Below are 19,661 nucleotides of genomic sequence, written 5' to 3' on the forward strand. Positions count from 1 at the left end.
TTGGTTGATTAACATTTATTTTGCAAACATTTGTCCATATACAGTAAACTATGGTTATAACGAACTCAAAGGGACCACTAATTTTAGTTCGTTATAACCGTTGTTCGTTATAAGCATATATACACAGCAAATGTCCGGGACAAAAAAACAGCTCGTTATATCCGCAAGTTCGTTATAAGCGTGTTCGTTATAAACACGCTTACTGTACACGATTAAAAAATATAAATGTATGGTCTATTTCCAACATACACTTATAAAATATATACGTATGCTTTCAGAATGTGGTGTTACTTTCTATGAGACAATGAAGAGTGGGGTTTCAGACTGGAACTGTTTTAATGCAATCGTACATTCCGCGCTTCAAAGAAACAATTTCATTTTTTGATTCGAAAAAGTGAAGAAAAGAATCTCGACATTGACTACAACTTCAAAAACTATCATGGGTACAAACGATAAGAGATTATCTGACGAGCCTGTCCTGTAGGAAGCTGTTGTGATTCAGGACAGGACCAGCTTCTCCAGCTGCAGCAGGGGCGCCTCCACCAGGATGGCCAGCAGGAAGGAGAAGATATACGACATGCACACGTAGCCGAAGAAGCGGTACACCTGGAATACATAGCAACGTGTGTCAGAGATTTTGTAAATGACTTTGAATAGTTTTCAGTCAGCGCCCAAACACATACAATATATTTCTCTGACAGGAGATCCCACAACTCATTAACTTATCGGAACTTCCAGCAGTTGGATGATTGCGTGTGGTGACTGTCACTGGGCTGTAGCCAAAACTCCTCGCGACGTGGTCGTGCGTTGCTCCTTGGTGTATCATGGTGTATCTCTGTAGCATGTTATTTGACGGCGGGTTGGGTGTGAATGAACAGTTAATCGCCCCTTACCCATATCTTTGTCGGTTGGCATGCTGCAAGTACAGCAAAAGATTCACTTCAAACTGAAGTTCCGCTGATCCGGGTACTGTGGCACGTGGTTTACTCGGCATATTGTTTTGGTTGTGTTTGGGCGGTTAATTCTCAGTTATAATTGACACTATTCGGAGTTTGGAACCAACGTGGCCAAATTTGAGTTCGGTAACGTCTTTTTACCCGCCAGTTATGTTATTCATGTCCATCATGACGATCTTATAGTAATAGTTTTCCAGAGCTTGAAACAGAAAGGGAAAGGAAATCATGTGAAGCTTTTAGTCTCGTGAGGGGAAGTGGGATGTTTTCCGAATTTCTAATGGTATAAGTATTTTTGGAAGATACCGAAATTGGTAACATATATTTTAAGTAAGGTGCGGGCTAAGATATATTTTATATAAAATACTAGTTTAGAAATATAATGATGATCGCGGAGTGGTTTTGGTAGCCTATTAATGATTCTGACTGCTCTGCTCCCATTTGTAGTCTCTCTATGCTATTTCTCTGATCTATTCTACATTCATCCCAAAGCTCACGTGCGTGTTCAAAATGGGGCCTAATGAAAATCTTATAAATATTAATAAAAGTGTCTCGGTTTGACATATATTTTCTTTATGAGTTTATCATTTTTTACGTTCTTTTAACAATATTGCTCACATGATAAAACCACTTGGCGGTTGATTCGAACGTAACACCAAAATGTTTGTGCATTTTAACTGTATTAATTTCCTTCCCATCAAACTGTAAGTTCATTATATCTATATTTTCCTCAAGTGAAAATATAACAGCTTCCAGTTTATCAGGGTTGTATGGAATCAGCCTATTCATTTAATAAAGTTAAATTTCTGTTCAGATTACTTTGAATCATTGAGCTGCATCTGGAAGAAACCCCAAGTGATGTAGGATTTTGCTACACATGTTGTTAAAATCGTCTTACATTTTATAAATTACTTTGCTATACTGCTGTTGTCATTGTTCTGTTTTGAAATGACCTACATCTGTATAGTTATTATGTTTTAGTGAACAGTGAGAACATTATTGAAGCTCAGCTCTTTTTTTACAAAGCCAAAGCATATCAGCCCCAAAATATGAAGAAAAGAAAACATGACTCTACCCAACACCCGAATATCAAATGGTCCGCACCTTCGTGTTTTTCCTTTTTGTGAACAGTTCATTTAATCTATTTTGACAGTAAGTTGAATGTCTTCATTAACTGGAACGATTGTTTTTCCGCAAGAGATAGTAAAGAGTATTGTATGCTGTTTCAAAGTGTCACAACCTCTTAAACATTTTTTCACACTTGACAAAATGATCTTGCAGAGGTACTTACGATGTACCCGGATGTAAAGTAGATGAGGGATCTCGCTGTCGAAGTTTCAGTCAATATGAACATGAGATGAATGAGGTAGGCCCCGTATGTGAGTCGAGAGAGAGGCTGCCACCAGTCCCAGGACAACATCCAGTTCACGATACCTGTGGGAGGGGCATTGTATAAATAGGTGTACAAGCTCCATTAATTAGTCAGTCAAGTAGTCGATTGTTTTCACTATATAACGTCAACGCCAGAGAATAACCAGTCTCGATTATCCGTCGAAACAGATTCCATAAGGCGTAAATGTCAAAATAGCGGTGAACATTATATGAATGGATCACTGAAATTTTAAATTCATTTTTATGTTCCCCTTCTCTTGTGACTGATATACAAAAAGATCACGGTACTGCAAATACAAAACATTAACGGTGCTCTGAAATACATAATAAGTCAAGTAGTCAATTGTATTAAATTCATTTTATGTTGTTGTTTTTCTTGAATATGTATTTGAACATTGGTCAATTGCACTGTACCGAAAACTCCCATATCATGCACGCATCTCGTCCTCATCAATTTTGTGCTTGTCACAAGCAAACAGTGAGACTGCTTATATGGCAAACTCCATGTCATTGTTAGTACAACATTGTCTGTGGCCAACACGAAGCTTGTTTCAACTGAGCATTACAGGACACAATCGTACCTACTTTTGTAGCACACATGGTTGAACGCACCTGCTTTCCCCTTGCAGCACATGAAGATGACCCATGCCAAGACCAGCCCCCACACGGGTCTATACAGCGTCTCGTGAGCCGTCCTGGCTTCCACTCCCCAGCCTGGTCTCCCTTCAGCATTGGCGTCATAGGTCGCCAGAGTGCATGCCCCGGCCGCCACCAGTGCCAGGAGCCAACCCACACCCTGCAGGAACTGGAAGACATTGATAGTGGATCGTGTTTAGGTTGTTTATTACCCTTGTTTGACACTCTGAAACATCCTGATTAGCTAACTTCAAGATATGGATTTACCCTTTGTTCTGGAATTGCGAACAGTAATTCAGTGTGTCGTGTCCCAAATATACTCTCCAAAATAAGTAGGGGATCATGATATATAATTGTTATGATCGGTTGTCAGAAGAAAGATTAGCTTTGGGAAATGACTCCCAGTGATAGAACGGTTTGCTAAGCAAAACCTCACGCCCCAACACAGCCCACATTGCACGTGTACCATGCATTTCCTCCGTGCACGTTGGTAGGGTGTCGTTCTTGATTTTGATACTTCAGGGAAAGGTCGTCAAATAGCACCGAGTCAATAGTATTGTTGATTTTAATTATCAGCAGTAACATTTAAGTCTTCTAATCTTGCTTAAATGAAGTACTTGTGATGAGTTTGGGAAATCCGCCGTCTACAACGTGATGAATGCATGAGGGTTATTTGCATGCTTCGTACTCAGCGAGAAGTTGCCAATATGTTCACTGTGTTTCAGTCTGTGATTTGCAGACTTTCTAACAGATTTCTGCAGAATATAATGTTTATGATCGGCCCCTCAAGGGGCTCCTCGGGTCAAAATCACAAGGATCGTTAATAAGAAACCAGGATTTAGAAAATCGAGTCCAAACAGCCAATCAAATCGATGTTCACTCGCGCCAAGCCAAGGGAGTTCATGTTACAGACCACGCGATTAGAAATCGTCTGCATGCAGCTAATCTGTATTCTCGGCGAACACGTGTCGTACCACCGTTAACAACCCGTGGAGTTCCGGGTGAGAAATGAAATTTCATTCGGTTGAACAGAATGAATTAGAATGAAATTGATTTCTCATGAAGGTAAAGCCAGTCATAGAGAGAGGTTATTCAAGGTAGAGGGTGCTACCGGAAGGGGTATACATAGGAATTGCAAAGCCCGGGTAGTTCAATCTCTCCTGTGGTGTCGCCGTTACAGTGCGGTCAGCATGTCCTGTGCAATATGGTTATGATCATTTTCTGTTGTCAGGTGTTGGCAGTCTTGCTTCAAGACAAATATCGTCACAGTGACTGCATGGTTCTGAACCACAAAGCATGGATGGTACCTGGTACATGCATGCATCTTACAGTAGGATGTTACAGTGTCGGTGATTGGCGTGGTTCTGACATGATATGGATCAAGGCTACTGACGCTATTTAGTTTGTAAAGTAAAATTTCAATGCATAGTAAATTCCTCGGCGAGTGTCACAGAGGAAGCCATTTTGTGCGTTTGTGGTTTATATCTGACTTGACGAGGTTTTGGAAGAGAATAGCTCTTCAGCAGCCCATGCTTGTCATACGAGAAGACTGTGCTTGTCTTGAGAGGCGACTGACACTACTTTGCCGAACTGGGCCAAGCGGAATCTCCGGATTGGACAGTTCCGGAAATTACCCACGGCATATACATCTTCCTAGATTCCACCAAAGCAATACATTCGTTGGCCATGTACATAGTTTACCACTTACTGGAGACATCTTGACCTCATGCTGCTTCATTGCGTGGAGGATGTAGCCTAGCATCATCCCTATGGCGAATGTACCGATCCGACACCAAGGCTTCTGGTACACTTTTTCGAAGTAGAGCGCCCCGTTACTGAAATATAGCAGTATATAATATTAGATTCATTGTCATGAGTGCGTTGTGTGTTACACCCGTCTACAATTTGGATTATCACTGAAAGGAAATAGGGTCGAAGGGTAGTCTAGTGGTTAAAGCGTTCACTCGTCACTCTGAAGGCCCTGGTTCGAGTCCGTCTTGGATACAACGTTCATTGAGATGTTGTCTCGCTCTCCAACTGCTTTGATCGTGGAATGTTGGGTAATAAGGTCTATCCACTTGTGATGACCCTACGATAATTCCATCTGGTGGCGATTGTAAGCATGATCACCTTACCGGAAACATTTTTTTGTGAATGAAGATCGTCGTCACTCGACCCCAGACAAATTCTAACACCGCCCATGTAAAACCTGTAAGCGAATGCAAACACATCTATGGTTTTCTACATACCTGAAGAGGTCAGTGTTGTACTTGTGTGTGAGTGAGGCGGTGGTGACGACGCTGCAGATGAGATAGCCGAGCACCACGAAAACACCAACTGCCTTTAAAACTTTTCCAGCTGTAGTCCCCATTCTCCTCGAACTGAAGTGATGAAATGGATAATGGATGGAGAACACGTCATTACCGTTATAAACGTGAAGAAAACACCAAGCAACCTGTCCCACATTATTAGTGAGTGAGTGAGTATGGTTTTACGCCGCTTTTAGCAATATTCCAGAAATATCACGGCGGGGGACACCAGTAATGGGCTTCACACATTGTACCCATGTCGGGAATCGAACCCGGTTCTTTGGTGTGACCAGCGAACGCTTTACCCACTAGGCTACCCGACCCCCTCCTACATTATGGAAGTACGAGCAGTGGTGTCTGTTCTTTAAGAGGTAAAAACAATTAATGCATTATTAAAGTTTGCCAATAGGCTATACTCGGTGTTATTCTAGATATACCCTCACCTTAATGCCCGTAAACAAAATGCCGTACCTCAGTGCTCAAGGGATGAGTTCTCCAAGGGAAATACCCTACCTCAGTGTCTACAAGATGAGGGCTTCATCGGATTATTTACCTTAATGCCCATGGAATGAGGGCCAATGGAGCTATTACGTAGAACTGCATATCGTTAGCCAAGTACCAACCCCAGGCCATACACTGAAACAAAAGCAAATGAACAGAGACGTGATGTGACCATCGGGCTTGTCATTGTGTGACCATCATGCGACCATGATGTGACGAGGTGGCTATACTGCGGCCATGATTTGACCATATTATCCTAATACGACCACTATCTGATGATGTAATGATGTTATCATGTTCGTATCATAACATAACCACGTGCGCTAATAATGCCCGTGCTCGTTGGTTTCACCAAAGTGGTAACGTCTGTGTCTTACCAAGCCCACTCACCCCGACATATCCCGTAAACATCCGGGTTAGAATTGGTCTTCAGCAACCAATGATGCCAGTAGTAAGAGGCCACTAACGGGTTCGGGTGGTCAGGCTCGTTGACTTGGTTGTTGCATGTCCAATTGTTTAGATCGCTGCTCATGATGTCAATCACTTATTTGTCTGGTCCAGACTCGAATATATACAGAAGGCCGTCTCATAGCTGAATATTGCGGACTGCGGCGTTAAACAACACATAAACAAATAAACACAACAGATCACAACCGTACTTATGTGGCATTACCTGTTTATCTGGTTTATAGACATTGTTAATGTACACCAGGCTCGTCCAACAATAATCTTCACAATTTTTCTTGTCATAAGGCCCGGCCCACGTGGGCCCATCCGCCAAATACGTCAGTAGGAACGTGTAGATGAACATCAGGTAGGCATAGGTGGGCGTCAGTCTGCAGATCATCAACATAATTCATATCAACCTGTGATATTGTAAGCACAAGTGAATGAAATTATGGTGCTAAGCATTGTACTTAGTGTGACATCAAAACATAGATGATTTAATGTGGATTACGTGGATATGACACGGTAGTTTGGAGACGATCTTCAAGAATCGGTGAATTACAACTGGTGGACTAATGCACCAGTGCCTTTATATCCCCATAACAGTTTGTCGCGAGTGCCCTAAACCACTCCGTAATTATACGTTGACTAAAACACTTCATAATTGTACGTTGACTAAACACTCCTCAATTGTACGTTGACTAAAACACTCCTTAATTAAATTATACTTTGCACTAAACACTCCTTAATTGTACGTTGACGAATAAAACGCTCTCCTAAATTGTACGTTGACTAAACGCTCCTTAACTGTATGTTAGCTGCAACCATGCTTAATTGTACGACGGCTAAAACACTCCCTAATTGCACGTTGACCAAAATTCTCCTTAGGTTTACGTTGACTGAACATTCTTAATTGTAACTTGACTAAAACTTTCCTTATGTCTACATTGACTAAAGCTCATCTTTATTCTACCTTGACTAAAACACTTCTTAATTTTACGCTGACGAAAACGTCATACTCCATACTTGTACGTTAAGTAAAACTCTCCTTAATTGTACGTTGACTACAACACTTCATATTGTACTTTGAATAAAGAGCTCCTTAATTGTACCTTTACTGAAATACCTTTTAATTGTACCTTGGCTAAAAAACTTCTTAATTGTACCTTGACTAAAACGCTTCTTAACCGTTCTGTCTGCAATGACAATAACAAAGGCGACTAACGGGATCGGGTGGTCGGGCTCGCTGACTTGGTTGATGCATGTCATCGTATCCCAATTGCGTGGATCGATGCTCATGATGTCAGTCACTGGATTTTGTGGTCCAGACTCGATTTTTCACAGACCGCTGTCATATAGCAGGAATATTGATGAGTGCGTCGTTTAACAACAAACAAATGAACAAAAGATAATAACAAAATAAGTCTTGAAGCTTTCCCATGTGATGAGTATTCTATGAGCATTGGCAAGAGCCTGCATTGAAGCTTCCAGCATCAGCAGCACTGGGACCTGACTGACCTCCAGAAGCGGTGGACGTAGTACAGGATCATGTGCTTCACCTTCAGACCTCCAGCCTTCTCCGTCTCCTTCAGGAACAAGTACGTCACCAACAGGCCACTGTGAAACATGGTGAATAGACTGTACATTTATGAATCAATCACTAAAACAATTTACCTTCGATTGAAGGTAACAACATAAAACACCGAGAGGTTTAAGTACTATGCCGACATGGGTACAGTGTGTGAAGCCCATTTCTGGTGTCCCCCGCCGTGATATAGCTGGAATATTGCTAAAAGCGGCGTAAAACCATACTCACTCACTCACTTTAAGGACTATGTTCATGTGCCCTATACAACGCCCTATCCCTGTGTGTGTGCGTGCGTGCGTGCGTGCGTGCGTGCGTGTGTGTGTGCGGGTGTGCGCGCGTGTGTGGCTGCTTGTACTAGTCCAGACTGATACCGGTTTTATAGTGCTAGCCCACTAATAAACCATGCCACAGTCGAACATGGATACTCCACTGAAACACAGTGTACCGACTCCGAGGCGACCAGTTTTTGTTTCATCCCCTTAATGCCGAGCGCCAGACAGGGAAACAAGAGGTACCATAACCACCGCCCCTCCTACCCAACACCTCCCACCCTAACCTCCACCCCCACCCCGCGAGGGCAGTCGCTCTACCCACTAGACCGTGGATGCGGTCAAAAAGAAAATAAGTAAATGCACAACATTTGTTGAGTGTGTGTCAACAGAGTTAAAAAAAATTGGAAAAAAGGAAATTGATCGGGGCATTAGAGAGACACTGGCCAACTAAGTCTCGAATCGTCATTTATATGAGGGGGCACATGTTGCCCAGTCGTCTACGGCGCCGCAACTCGCTGTGCAGAGTTGCGTCCCTTGGGCACGCCAAAAACCAATGATGGTGGGTTCGAATCCCGGTTCGCCCCGATTATGTTTCTAGGTTTGTCAGCACCATACCCGTGCTCATGGGTTTCACCGAAGTAGTAAACGTCTGAGACCTGCATCACTTCGGGCTTTCCTCCCACATTCAGCTGAGACGCCGTGATATAACTGGAATACTGTTAAAAGTGGCGTTAAAAGCCAACCCACTCACTCATTTATATGTGACTCCCTCGAATCTTACCTGAGAACAAAGAAGGAATCAACAGAAAGTGTTGCGTTAATCATGATCTGGAAACTGAAGCCCTGCATCAACTTCATGGCTGCTTTGGGGTTTTCTGCAAGACATAGATGAACAAGTTGAGACGTCCACTGGGCGGAACGCAGAGGGATGCTACACATGTAGACTATGTCTTCCCCATTTCAATTCCAGAATTTCTGTATTAAAGTTTGATCCTGCTTATTGATATTGATGGCAAAAATAAGCAAACAAATATAAATGTCTTCAGGTATCTGACATGGCGTCTTGGATATACCCGAAGATAATATTATTTCTCTATTTATTGACTTAGAAGAAGCAAACATTTCACTCGGCGCATCATTTTGTTGAAAATAAATGCAATCGTAATCATTCTGTATCTACCTGAACTAACTTACATTTTTCATTCAGCACATATACAAAATATTTCACGATAGGTGGAGCTCTCGTCGTACCGTCTTGAATTGCTGGACGATTTGCTTGATGGCGTCATGGAACAGCAATGTGACTATTTCTTCTCATTCACTTTCACATTCATATCTTTATTTTTAAATTAGTGAGTGAGTGAGTGAGTATGGTTTTACGCCGCTTTTAGAAATATTCCAGCAATATCACGGCGGGGGACACCAGAAATGGGCTTAACACATTGTACCCATGTCAGGAATCGAACCCGGGTCTTCGGCGTGACGAGCGAACGCTTTAACCACTAGGCTACCCGACCGCCCCTATTATTAAATTAAATTAAATTGTCAAGCATACACTCGCATGACCGACCTGCGTTACTCATGATGAAATAGAGATACGTGTGGCCCAAAATGACCCATCCGATGCTGAGGACCCGGATGCCATGGAGACAGGTAATAGATGCGGGTGAGCGCTTGACGCTGAGGATCTTCTCGCCATTGCTGACGGCAGAGAAACACAACAGGACACGCTGCCATACTGCCACTATTAAAGTAACAAACATGTATGTCAATGCCAATGAAAATGTTTAAGATTACAGAGCGTGTTTATTTCTTTTAGGCTGAACTTTTCGTTCATCGGACACTAAGCCAAGGACCATTCACAAACACAATATTGTTACCTGTTTCAAGTCATACAATTTCTTTTCTCTGACAGGATCTAAGCGATTTTTGGGAGGAACAACATCATATTTTACAGGAGTGAGTGAGTGAGTGAGTTGGGTTTAACGCCGCTTTTAACAGTATTCCAGTTATATCACGGCGTGTCAGCTTAATGTGGGAGGAAAGCCCGAAGTGTTGCAGGTCTCAGACGTTTACCACTTCGGTGAAACCCACGAGCACTGGTATGGTGCTGACAAACCTAGAAACATAATCGGGGCGAACCGGGATTCTAACCCACAATCATAGGTTTCTGGCGTGCCCAAAGGGACGCAACTCTGCACAGCGAATCGCGGCGCCGTAGACGACGTCCCATTTTACCGGACATTCAGCAAGTCCAGTAAACATTGTTTTACCGAACATATGGTGTCATCACCTATTTTCCTTCAAATTATTTTCACCGCTATTTTGCCTTTACGATCAAAGGAATCTGTTTCGGTGAACAGTTGAGACATGTTATTTTTTGGTGTTGACGTTTCATATCTTGTGAAACCTGAGGCTATATTTTTTGTTCCACCCTTTATAACTTATAAAAACACAAACATAGATCAATCATTTCTGGTTTTCGATAAGATTCGTGCTTAAAAAATGTTTGGAAATATCAGCGTTAACTGACAATTCTGCAGCGTACACTTAGGCTTATTTTTGTTGTCATGTTGTTTGTCCGCTGATCGAAGCTGCTGCCCACCGTTAGGATATACAAAGTGTGCACCATTCGTCTCCTGTATTTTCGGACCAGCAGGGTTGTCTATTCCATCGTTCTGGAAGTTGAGATGTGGCTTCCAAATCAAGCCATTTGTATCTATGTTCCCATTTGTAACTGACGTTTCAGCCGAATCGTTGAAGGTCGTGCAGATTTCAGTCAATCTGACTGCGTCGATACGGGGACTCACGGGAACCTTATCGCGACGACCCTTGGTAGCCCGGATGCTCATATCCAGAGCTGACCCCACAATGACCAGGCAGCCCAAGATGGCCGTCAGGACGCTGTAAGGAGATTTGTCCAAATGTTAAAAGGAAACACATGAATATATTTGCAAAATCTATTAATTGCTACGCATGAGTTCATGTGCATGTTGGGGGAACGGGTGTCCCAGTCGTCAAAGGTGCCGCAATTCGCTGTGCAAAGTTGTGACCCTTGGTACGCCAGAAACCTATGATCGTAGGTTCGAATCCCGGTTCGCCACGATTAGATTTGTCAGCACCATACAAGTGCTTCTGGGTTTCATCAAACTGGTAAACGTCTGAGACCTGCATCACTTCGGGCTTTCCTCCCACATTAAGCTGACAGGTCCTCATATACCTGGAATACTGTTGAAAGCGGCGTTAAAAGCAACTTACTCGCTCACTCATTCTTATCACCCGGCATGTCCATAATGTTTGCTATAACCACACGTGAATGACCCATCAGTGACCGATAACCTGCTATCTCTGTCGTCGATTCATGGTTATTAACTCTGTAGGACAATATATGCCACGAGGAGTATATAACAGTACACTTGCACCGTGTGACACTGATACGGTGAGCGCTTGCTTGCCACAGATTACTGTTACCTCTTATTCACGCCTATCTGTCCACAATGCCCGTGTATCTACACAACTAATAACATCCCCTACGTGGTGACATAAACATCAGATATGTCAGTACTTACATGGCTCCAACCGCGGCACTGTCGCTACTGACGGGGCCGCTCTTGATCTCCGCATGACACACCACTCTTGCGACTTTCAGGTTGACTTGCGACAGACCTACAGTATTAGTATGAAGACAGTACATGCCTGGGTAGTACTTGAACAGCTCTTACGGTTAATAATTTGGCATAACGTATCCAGTAAGTGCTTTTTTCACATAAACGGCAAAAGAAAGTTACACCTATGTGGGAGTGAGTATGGTTTTACGCCGCTTTTAGCAATATTCCAGCAATATCACGGCGGGGGACACCAATAATGGGCTTCACAGATTGTACCCATGTCGGGAATCGAACCCGGGTCTTCGGCGTGACGAGCGAACGCTTTAACCACAAGGCTACCCGACCGCCCCCACATGTTGGAAAGTAGCTTAAAATGAAACAAACAAGAAATATTTATAATGATGCATTTCATACGGGTTAAGTTGTGTTTAAGACCTTAATTTTGCAGTGTTTCGGTGACAGTTGTCAGCCTACCAATTTTCATATGTATACTTTATTTTTGCCTGGCGTATTATGATATGTTATAACGTATTACACGTCACGCTATTCTTCAAACAAAAACAGAAACTACCAAACCATTTAATTTGCATATAAACATGTGACAGGATGAGCGTGAACTGTATTTAGTGTCGCAGCATTTCAGTTACATCAGTGTATGTGGGAGGAAAACACAGTAACGAGGGGGGTGGGCGTTTGTCGGTTTGTTGAAAGCCAAGTGCCCGTATCTGGTACTGTCAGACCGAGAATCATAATCTTGCCGGCTCTGGGATTCGAACATGAATGATACCAATAATGCGAACCCTATTCTAACTTCATGTTTGCTTTCTTCAAATAAACGTGAACATTTTTATATATTTGGAGACATGTATCAGAAATCGATATTTTTAAAGATGCCTTGTCCAGATGAATTCCCCCTCCCCGCCATTAACAAAACACTCACGGCTCTGCAGCGCTCCTTGCACACTCCTGCTGCCGCAGCTACTCGGAAGACACAGGTGCCAGTTGAAGGTCATGGGTTGTGCGCCAAGCATTCCACCACCCTGTAGATACAATACCAGTCTTCATAGCCCGTGAAATATGTCCTGTCATATCAAGAGTATACATACTTTATCTGATTTAGAATGGAATACATGTACGAATGGGTAAGGGGCATGTACTCCCAATCTAAGAAACCATACATACACCTTGAACACAAACATACCTCAGGTGACACACGCAAGACTCGCTCACATCCTCCACACAAGCCCCACTCACAACCTTCACACAAACCCCACTCACATCCTACACACAAACCCCGCTCACATCCTACACACAAACCCCGCTCACATCCTTAACACAAACCCCGCTCACATCCTACACACAAACCCCACTCACAAAGTACACACAAACCCCACTCACATCCTACACACAAACCCCACTTACATCCTTAACACAAACCCCACTCACATCCTACACACAACCCCGCTCACATCCTACACACAAACCCAACTCACAAAGTACACACAAACCCCACTCACAACCTACACACAAACCCCACTCACATCTTACACACAGACCCCACTCACATCCTACACACAAACCCCACTCACATCCTACACACAAACCCCATTCACATCATACACACAAACCCCACTCACGACCTACACACAAACCCCACTCACATCCTACACGCAAACCCCACTCACATCCTACACACAAACCCCACTCACATCCTACAAACAAACCCCACTCACATCCTACACAGAAATTCCACTCACATCCTAGACACAAACCCAATTCACATCCCACACAAAAAAAAACACTCACAAAGTACACACAAACCCCACTCACATCCTACACACAAACCCCACTCATAAAGTACACATAAACCCCGCTCACATCCTACACACAAACCCTACCCACATCCTACACACAAACCCCACTTACATCTTACACACAAACCTCACTCACATCCTACACACAAACCCCACTCACAATCTACACACAAACCCCACTCACAAACTACACACAAACCCCACTCACATCCTACACACAAACCCCACTCACATCTTACACACAAACCTCACTCACATCCTACACACAAACCCCACTCACATTCTACACACAAACCCCACTCACAAAATACTCAAAGGCAGTTTAGGTTGTATACTTCCCAGGGAGCTGAGAATGAAGATCTAGTAGTCGTTTGACTGGGGTAGTAATCTATCGTTTTGAGCATGTTCTTGGGTGTTGATTTGTCGCTTTACAAATATGCAAATTTTTAGTATCATCATCAAAATTAGTAGTAGTAGAAGTAGGATTCAAGGATCATTTTCTGAAATTACAATTGATTCTTACAACCCCAATTCCTGCTGGGTCTTTCCTCATCACTGCCATTGGATGCATTTAGTTGCCTGTAAAACAGTTTATTTTGTTTTTTGAAGTTGATTCTGTGGAAATGATTGGTTAAATAGTTTAACTGGCCTCCGTTTCTCGATCGGTTAATCGCAGATTTTATTATAGAATGACATAAACAAAAAATACAAGGGATCATCAGAAAGATCATCGACAGAAGAGTGGTCGGAATCGGGAAGGAACTCAAAACGTCGAGGCCGACATCAGGGATTTCATTTTGTGGGCCATGTGTGGGTCATCAGTGACAACTGCATGAAGTAAGTTAAAGAGAATAATTCAAACGTTCATTTGCAATTTCGGGTCTGCTACTGTTGGAACTAGGGTTCATGCAAGGGTGCCTGACGAGTGTTGGCATTTAGCTCACAAGGTTCACGACGCTTTAGTCGCCGGAGAATATCCTGCTGTCAGGTGTGCATACATTGGCTTGGCTTTGTCCCATTGCAGCTTCCGAAATTTGCCATTTATTCGTGGTATTTCTGGCCATCCTGTTGCTTTCGCATACTCAAGAAGTGTGGACTTTAGTTGTTGCGTCCAAGATATTCTTGGATGGGTTCTGTGCCTCCCCCTGGGGCAAGTCCCATCCTCACTTTGGTTGGTTTGTATACCGGAGGGAGGCTGAATGGGCTCCGGAGTTGAAAAATGATTTACTTCATTGCCTCCTGTATCCCAGTGTTAACCAGCTTCGGGAGGTTAGCCCTAACTGGGCGTTTGGTTCAGGGGAATACATCCTCCCTGTCCAGGCCCACCACGGAGAGGCAAACATCATCAGGCAATTATTATTATTGTTTTATTGTTGTTGTTGTAGTTATTATTGTTAGTAGTAGTAGTAGTAGTAGTAGTAGAAGCAGTAGCAGTAGTAGTAGTAGTAGTAGTAGCAGTAGTGGTAGTAGTAGTAGTAGTAGTAGAGGCAGTAGCAGTAGCAGTAGTAGTAGTAGTAGTAGCAGCAGTAGCAATAGAAGAAGTTAAAGTAGTAGTAGTAGCAGTAGTAGTAGCAGCAGCAGTAGTAGTAGTAGTAGTAGTAGTAGCAGCAGTAGTAGTAGTAGTGGTAGCAGTAGCAGTAGTAGTAGTAGTAGTCGTAGTAGTAGTAGTAGTAGTAGTAGTAGTAGTAGTAGTAGTAGTAGTGAACAGAAAAAGTGAACATGTTTAGTTTAAGACTGTAAAAGGACCTACATTTCCACCTCCCATCATGCCTAGCAGCTGTGGAGGAGGAAGAATGGACACAACGCAGGTGTCCCCCTTTACTTGTCTCCCCGTGGCTTGGTCCACCTCACTGATTACATCAAGACATTCGTCAAAGTTGCCGTAAAAGGTCGTTGCCCCTTCAAGGATGGAGGTGGCCGGTTTTCCTGATGCATCGAACACTGAGAAAAGGAAGCACACAAGTATTGTTTCTGATTGCCCAATCGTCCGTGCATTAAACCTTTATGAACGGTAACCTCTAGTTGTTTCTGTTTGGAAACGTTTTCTTGTGACACATGACGATATTTTCCTGACATATATTTTACATATACCTCCCATGTATGAAATATATATCTTGCGCCAAGGTATCATATATCCAAAAGCGGAAAACGTCTTCAGTTGTGTAAAACGTCTTCAATTGTGGAAAACATCTTCGATGACAGTAGGTACCTACTAGTGTGATCTGTATGTTTTCTTGTCTATACGTGCATCATATCTTATTTCATAGTTTGCTGTCGGTATGCACAAACTGTGAAGAGAAATACATATCTCACGATAATGTGTTTCAAGATTGCACGAAATTTTACCGAATGAAAGAAAGACGTTAAAGACCCAATGTTTTCATATCGCTACATTTAATCAAGGTTGTGCCAGATTAACTATAATATAATATTATTATATAAACAGTCGGATGATTTATAACTGATTTTGAGTAGTAACATTGCAATAATTGCTTGTTAGGTACACGTTTTGTGTTCAACACGTGTCCATCAAAGATCAATGTACTCACTGCTAAGAGCCCACATCTTCCCCTGTACGAGATCGTTCAGATAGGTATCCACATCTTCAGAGCATGTACGTTCGTCGGCTGTCAATCCGCTTGTGTTTGACTGAGTAAGCCCCCTCAAGATGGACGGAAGTTGAGGGACAAGGCTTTTCAAGACACGTGTAATTGTTTCTAGATCGATGGACCCTCCCCCCATAAGAAGGGGCAAGAGGGAGTTCCCCATTCCTCCTGGAATCTTATTTGCCATGGTCAAGAGAGAATCTGGTAATTTTGAAGTTGTCGGGGACGTTGTATTGGCAGTGGTGGTAGAGTTTGTGGCCGTGGAGACGAACGTGTTAATTAGCATGGAGAGAAAAGACCCTAGTGTTAGAGTGGTGGTGTTGCTGGATGTCGTCATGGTAGTAGTCGGAGACGTTGTCGTAGTAGGTTGGGTAGGTGATGTATTTGCAGGATCAGAGAAGTTGGACAGACTTGCCGCAGTTTGTGATGAGGCCTCTTTGACTGCATCTGTGATCTCGCTGGCACCCAATGACGAACTATTGGGAAGTGAAGACCCATGACTGTCTATGGTTGTGAAGGTCACAGTAGTGTTAGAACAGTGTGTTCTTTGGAGGACACAGAAGAGAATGCACAGTCTGATGAACTCCATGGTGAGATAATTGTCAAGAATTGGTGATTTGCTCACAAGTGTATTTAAAGGCTGTTTCTGGTTTGACTCAGAAAAAAAGGAAGTTCGTTCATTTTTCAGATTAGAATGTGGTGTTTTTGTTTCCTTATAACCAGTTGGAAGGAAGGTTCGAGTCACCACAGATATCAACCACTGTACAGCCCCTACAATATTGCCGTCTGACCGTATACTGTCCTGAACGTTGTCTGGCAATGGCCCCCGAGTGGTATCAACATCAACGTGCGATGTGCTTTTATCAGTAAATGCTAAATATAGAATTTAGTCATGTGCTCGTGAACGTTTTGGCTCATTTCGCATTCCTCTGTATCCAAGTACTAAAGTCCAAATGTTTCCCACAATATCCGACAGATCGTACCCTACAGTATTTGACAAGATATTGTCAAAATAGCATTTCAAATATATGCCGTTTTGGTTGTTGTTTTTTCTCAGTTGGATAAGAGTTTGTTTCAGATAAAATCTAAATTATATATTTTAACATACTATTTGAACAATGTGTTATACCTTTCACAGAGTGGATAGTTTAATTTTCAGTGGTATAAACATAATGCTACCATCTTATCAGATGTAACTCTATGCTTTTTTAAACTAACATAAATGCTGCATACACGATTGACAGATACGTGTCAAATGGCCCTATTTTCAGCAAACAAAGATCATTTCAATTTTATGATGACAGGATATGTCTCATGATGCATTTGCTTGTAATGTAAGGAAAGGATGTCAGGATATGCACACTCAGTAATGGTTCTAGTGTTATCGAGCGTCGGCAAAGTTACCCAAGTAAGGTGAGCCGGGTTTTGTTTATGATAAATTAAACACTGCCCCCATCACCGGCAACAGTAGGATGTTTACCAACACTGCCCCCGTCACTGTTAACCGTTGGATGTTTACCAACACTGTCCCCATCACTGTTAACTGTAGGATGTTTACCAACACTGTCCCCATCACTGTTAACTGTAGGATGTTTACCAAACTGTCCCCATCACTGTTAACTGTAGAATGTTTACCAAAACTGTCCCCATCACTGTTAACTGTAGGATGTTTAGCAACACTGTCCCCATCACTGTTAACTGTAGGATGTTTACCAACACTGCCTCCATCACTGTTAACCGTTGGATGTTTCCCAACACTGCGCCCATCACTGTTAACTTTAGGATGTTTACCAACACTGTCCCCATCACTGTTAACTTTAGGATGTTTACCAACACTGTCCCCATCACTGTTAACTGTAGGATGTTTACCAACACTGTCCCCATCACTGTTAACTGTAGAATGTTTACCAAAACTGTCCCCATCACTGTTAACTGTAGGATGTTTACCAACACTGTCCCCATCACTGTTAACTGTAGGATGTTTACCAACACTGCCCCCATCACTGTTAACCGTTGGATGTTTCCCAACACTGCCCCCATCACTGTTAACTTTAGGATGTTTACAAACACTGCCCCCATCATTGTAAACAGTAGGATGTTTACCAACACTGCCCCCATCACTGTAAACAGTAGGATGTTTACCAACACTGCCCCCATCATTGTAAACAGTAGGATGTTTACCAACACTGCCCCCATCACTGTAAACAGTAGGATGTTTACCAACACTGTCCCAATCACTGTAAACAGTAGGATGTTTACCAACACTGTCCCAATCACTGTAAACAGTGGGATGTTTACCAACACTGCCTCTTTCACTGTTAATCGTTGGGGTTCATCAAAATCTGTCGTTTGTCACTGTTGACCGTCGGACGTCTCTAAAGTCTCCCCCATGTCACTGTTTACTGTTGGGTGTCTTTTAGAACTGTCGCCTCTCACTCTTAACCTTTTTTTCATTTTCTCATTAACAAAAAGGCTGTTGTAAAGCTGTTTTCTTCTTCCCTAATTTATTTGACTGTGAATTTTTACAACATGTGTGGTTCTCCAAGTGAACTCGTATGTACTGAATCTGCCCATAGTGCCTTATTTATGACAAACCTGATAAGAGAGAGAGAACTTCATATCATTGTTTGTCTGTCCCGCACTGGTATCTCGCCTGTCTCAGGTCGTGTCTCAAAGTCCGTTGTACACACACACACACTGGTGTAAGTAAATACATATGTTGCAATAACGTGAAATAGCTCTTTGTGCCAGTAGTGCTCGTGTGGTACCCACTTTATACTGCGGCACTGTAACTCACTCACACACACACACACACACACACACACACACACACACACACACACACACACACACACACACACACACACACACACACACACACACACACGACATTAACGCGACATTAAACCCCATTTCACCTCACCTCACCTCGTACTGCTCAGCCTAAGCCAACTGAACGACCAGACTGAACGTTTTATTAATTCGATTTGTCTCTATTGCTATGTATCCTTTAAAATGGTATGCAACTTGTTACAGGAATTCTGATAAGCCAAGAACTGATCTTCAACATCTTAAATAATTTCGCCGAGAAAAGGATGCCGAAGACAGTTGGCGAGTCGCTCTGCTTGAACGAATCCCCTTCAATACCTACAGAAGTATATAAAGAGTTAAGGATAATGACATATAGTCAGAACTGCGCCATCTCTCGGGAACGCTGGTAGCCTTCGTGGTGGTACTACAGCCGAAGATGAATGAAACCAAAAGGGGTGGAAGGGATCTCCGTATAGATTTATCTAGAGGTGGCATCGGCTTCGCTATGGGCGTCATCAAAGTGGATGTTTAATGCCTTCTCGGAGGTAGCAGCGACCTCACCATGTGTGACATTTAACCAGAAGTATAACTCTTACACTAGAGCTGGCAGCGACCTCAAGGAGAGTCAACATAGTTTAACGCCTTCATTCGAGGCGGCAGGGGCCTCATTAGCTTCAGACTAAACCGGAAGTATAATGCTTTCACCATAAGTGGCAGCGGCCTC

At 42.8% G+C, this 19,661-nt stretch overlaps 1 protein-coding gene across 1 annotated transcript; it reads right to left on the bottom strand.

Annotated features, from left to right (window-relative positions):
• Positions 1-16,972, bottom strand: LOC124115342 (O-acyltransferase like protein-like). Its single transcript, XM_048382012.1, has 15 exons — positions 16,070-16,972; positions 15,271-15,461; positions 12,647-12,746; positions 11,668-11,764; positions 10,647-11,002; positions 9,669-9,842; positions 8,880-8,973; positions 7,757-7,855; positions 6,465-6,627; positions 5,844-5,926; positions 5,231-5,362; positions 4,690-4,816; positions 2,958-3,150; positions 2,245-2,387; positions 1-606 (listed from the first exon to the last, which is right to left on the bottom strand). The coding sequence occupies exons 1-15, from the start codon at positions 16,713-16,715 to the stop codon at positions 499-501; spliced, it is 2,706 nt and encodes a 901-aa protein (XP_048237969.1). The 5' UTR covers positions 16,716-16,972; the 3' UTR covers positions 1-498.
• Positions 16,973-19,661: the final 2,689 nt, after the last annotated feature.

The sequence above is a fragment of the Haliotis rufescens genome, unplaced genomic scaffold, assembly GCF_023055435.1.
Source record: "Haliotis rufescens isolate VD_foot unplaced genomic scaffold, xgHalRufe1.0.p SCAF_4, whole genome shotgun sequence".
NCBI classification, from domain to species: Eukaryota; Metazoa; Mollusca; class Gastropoda; order Lepetellida; family Haliotidae; genus Haliotis; species Haliotis rufescens.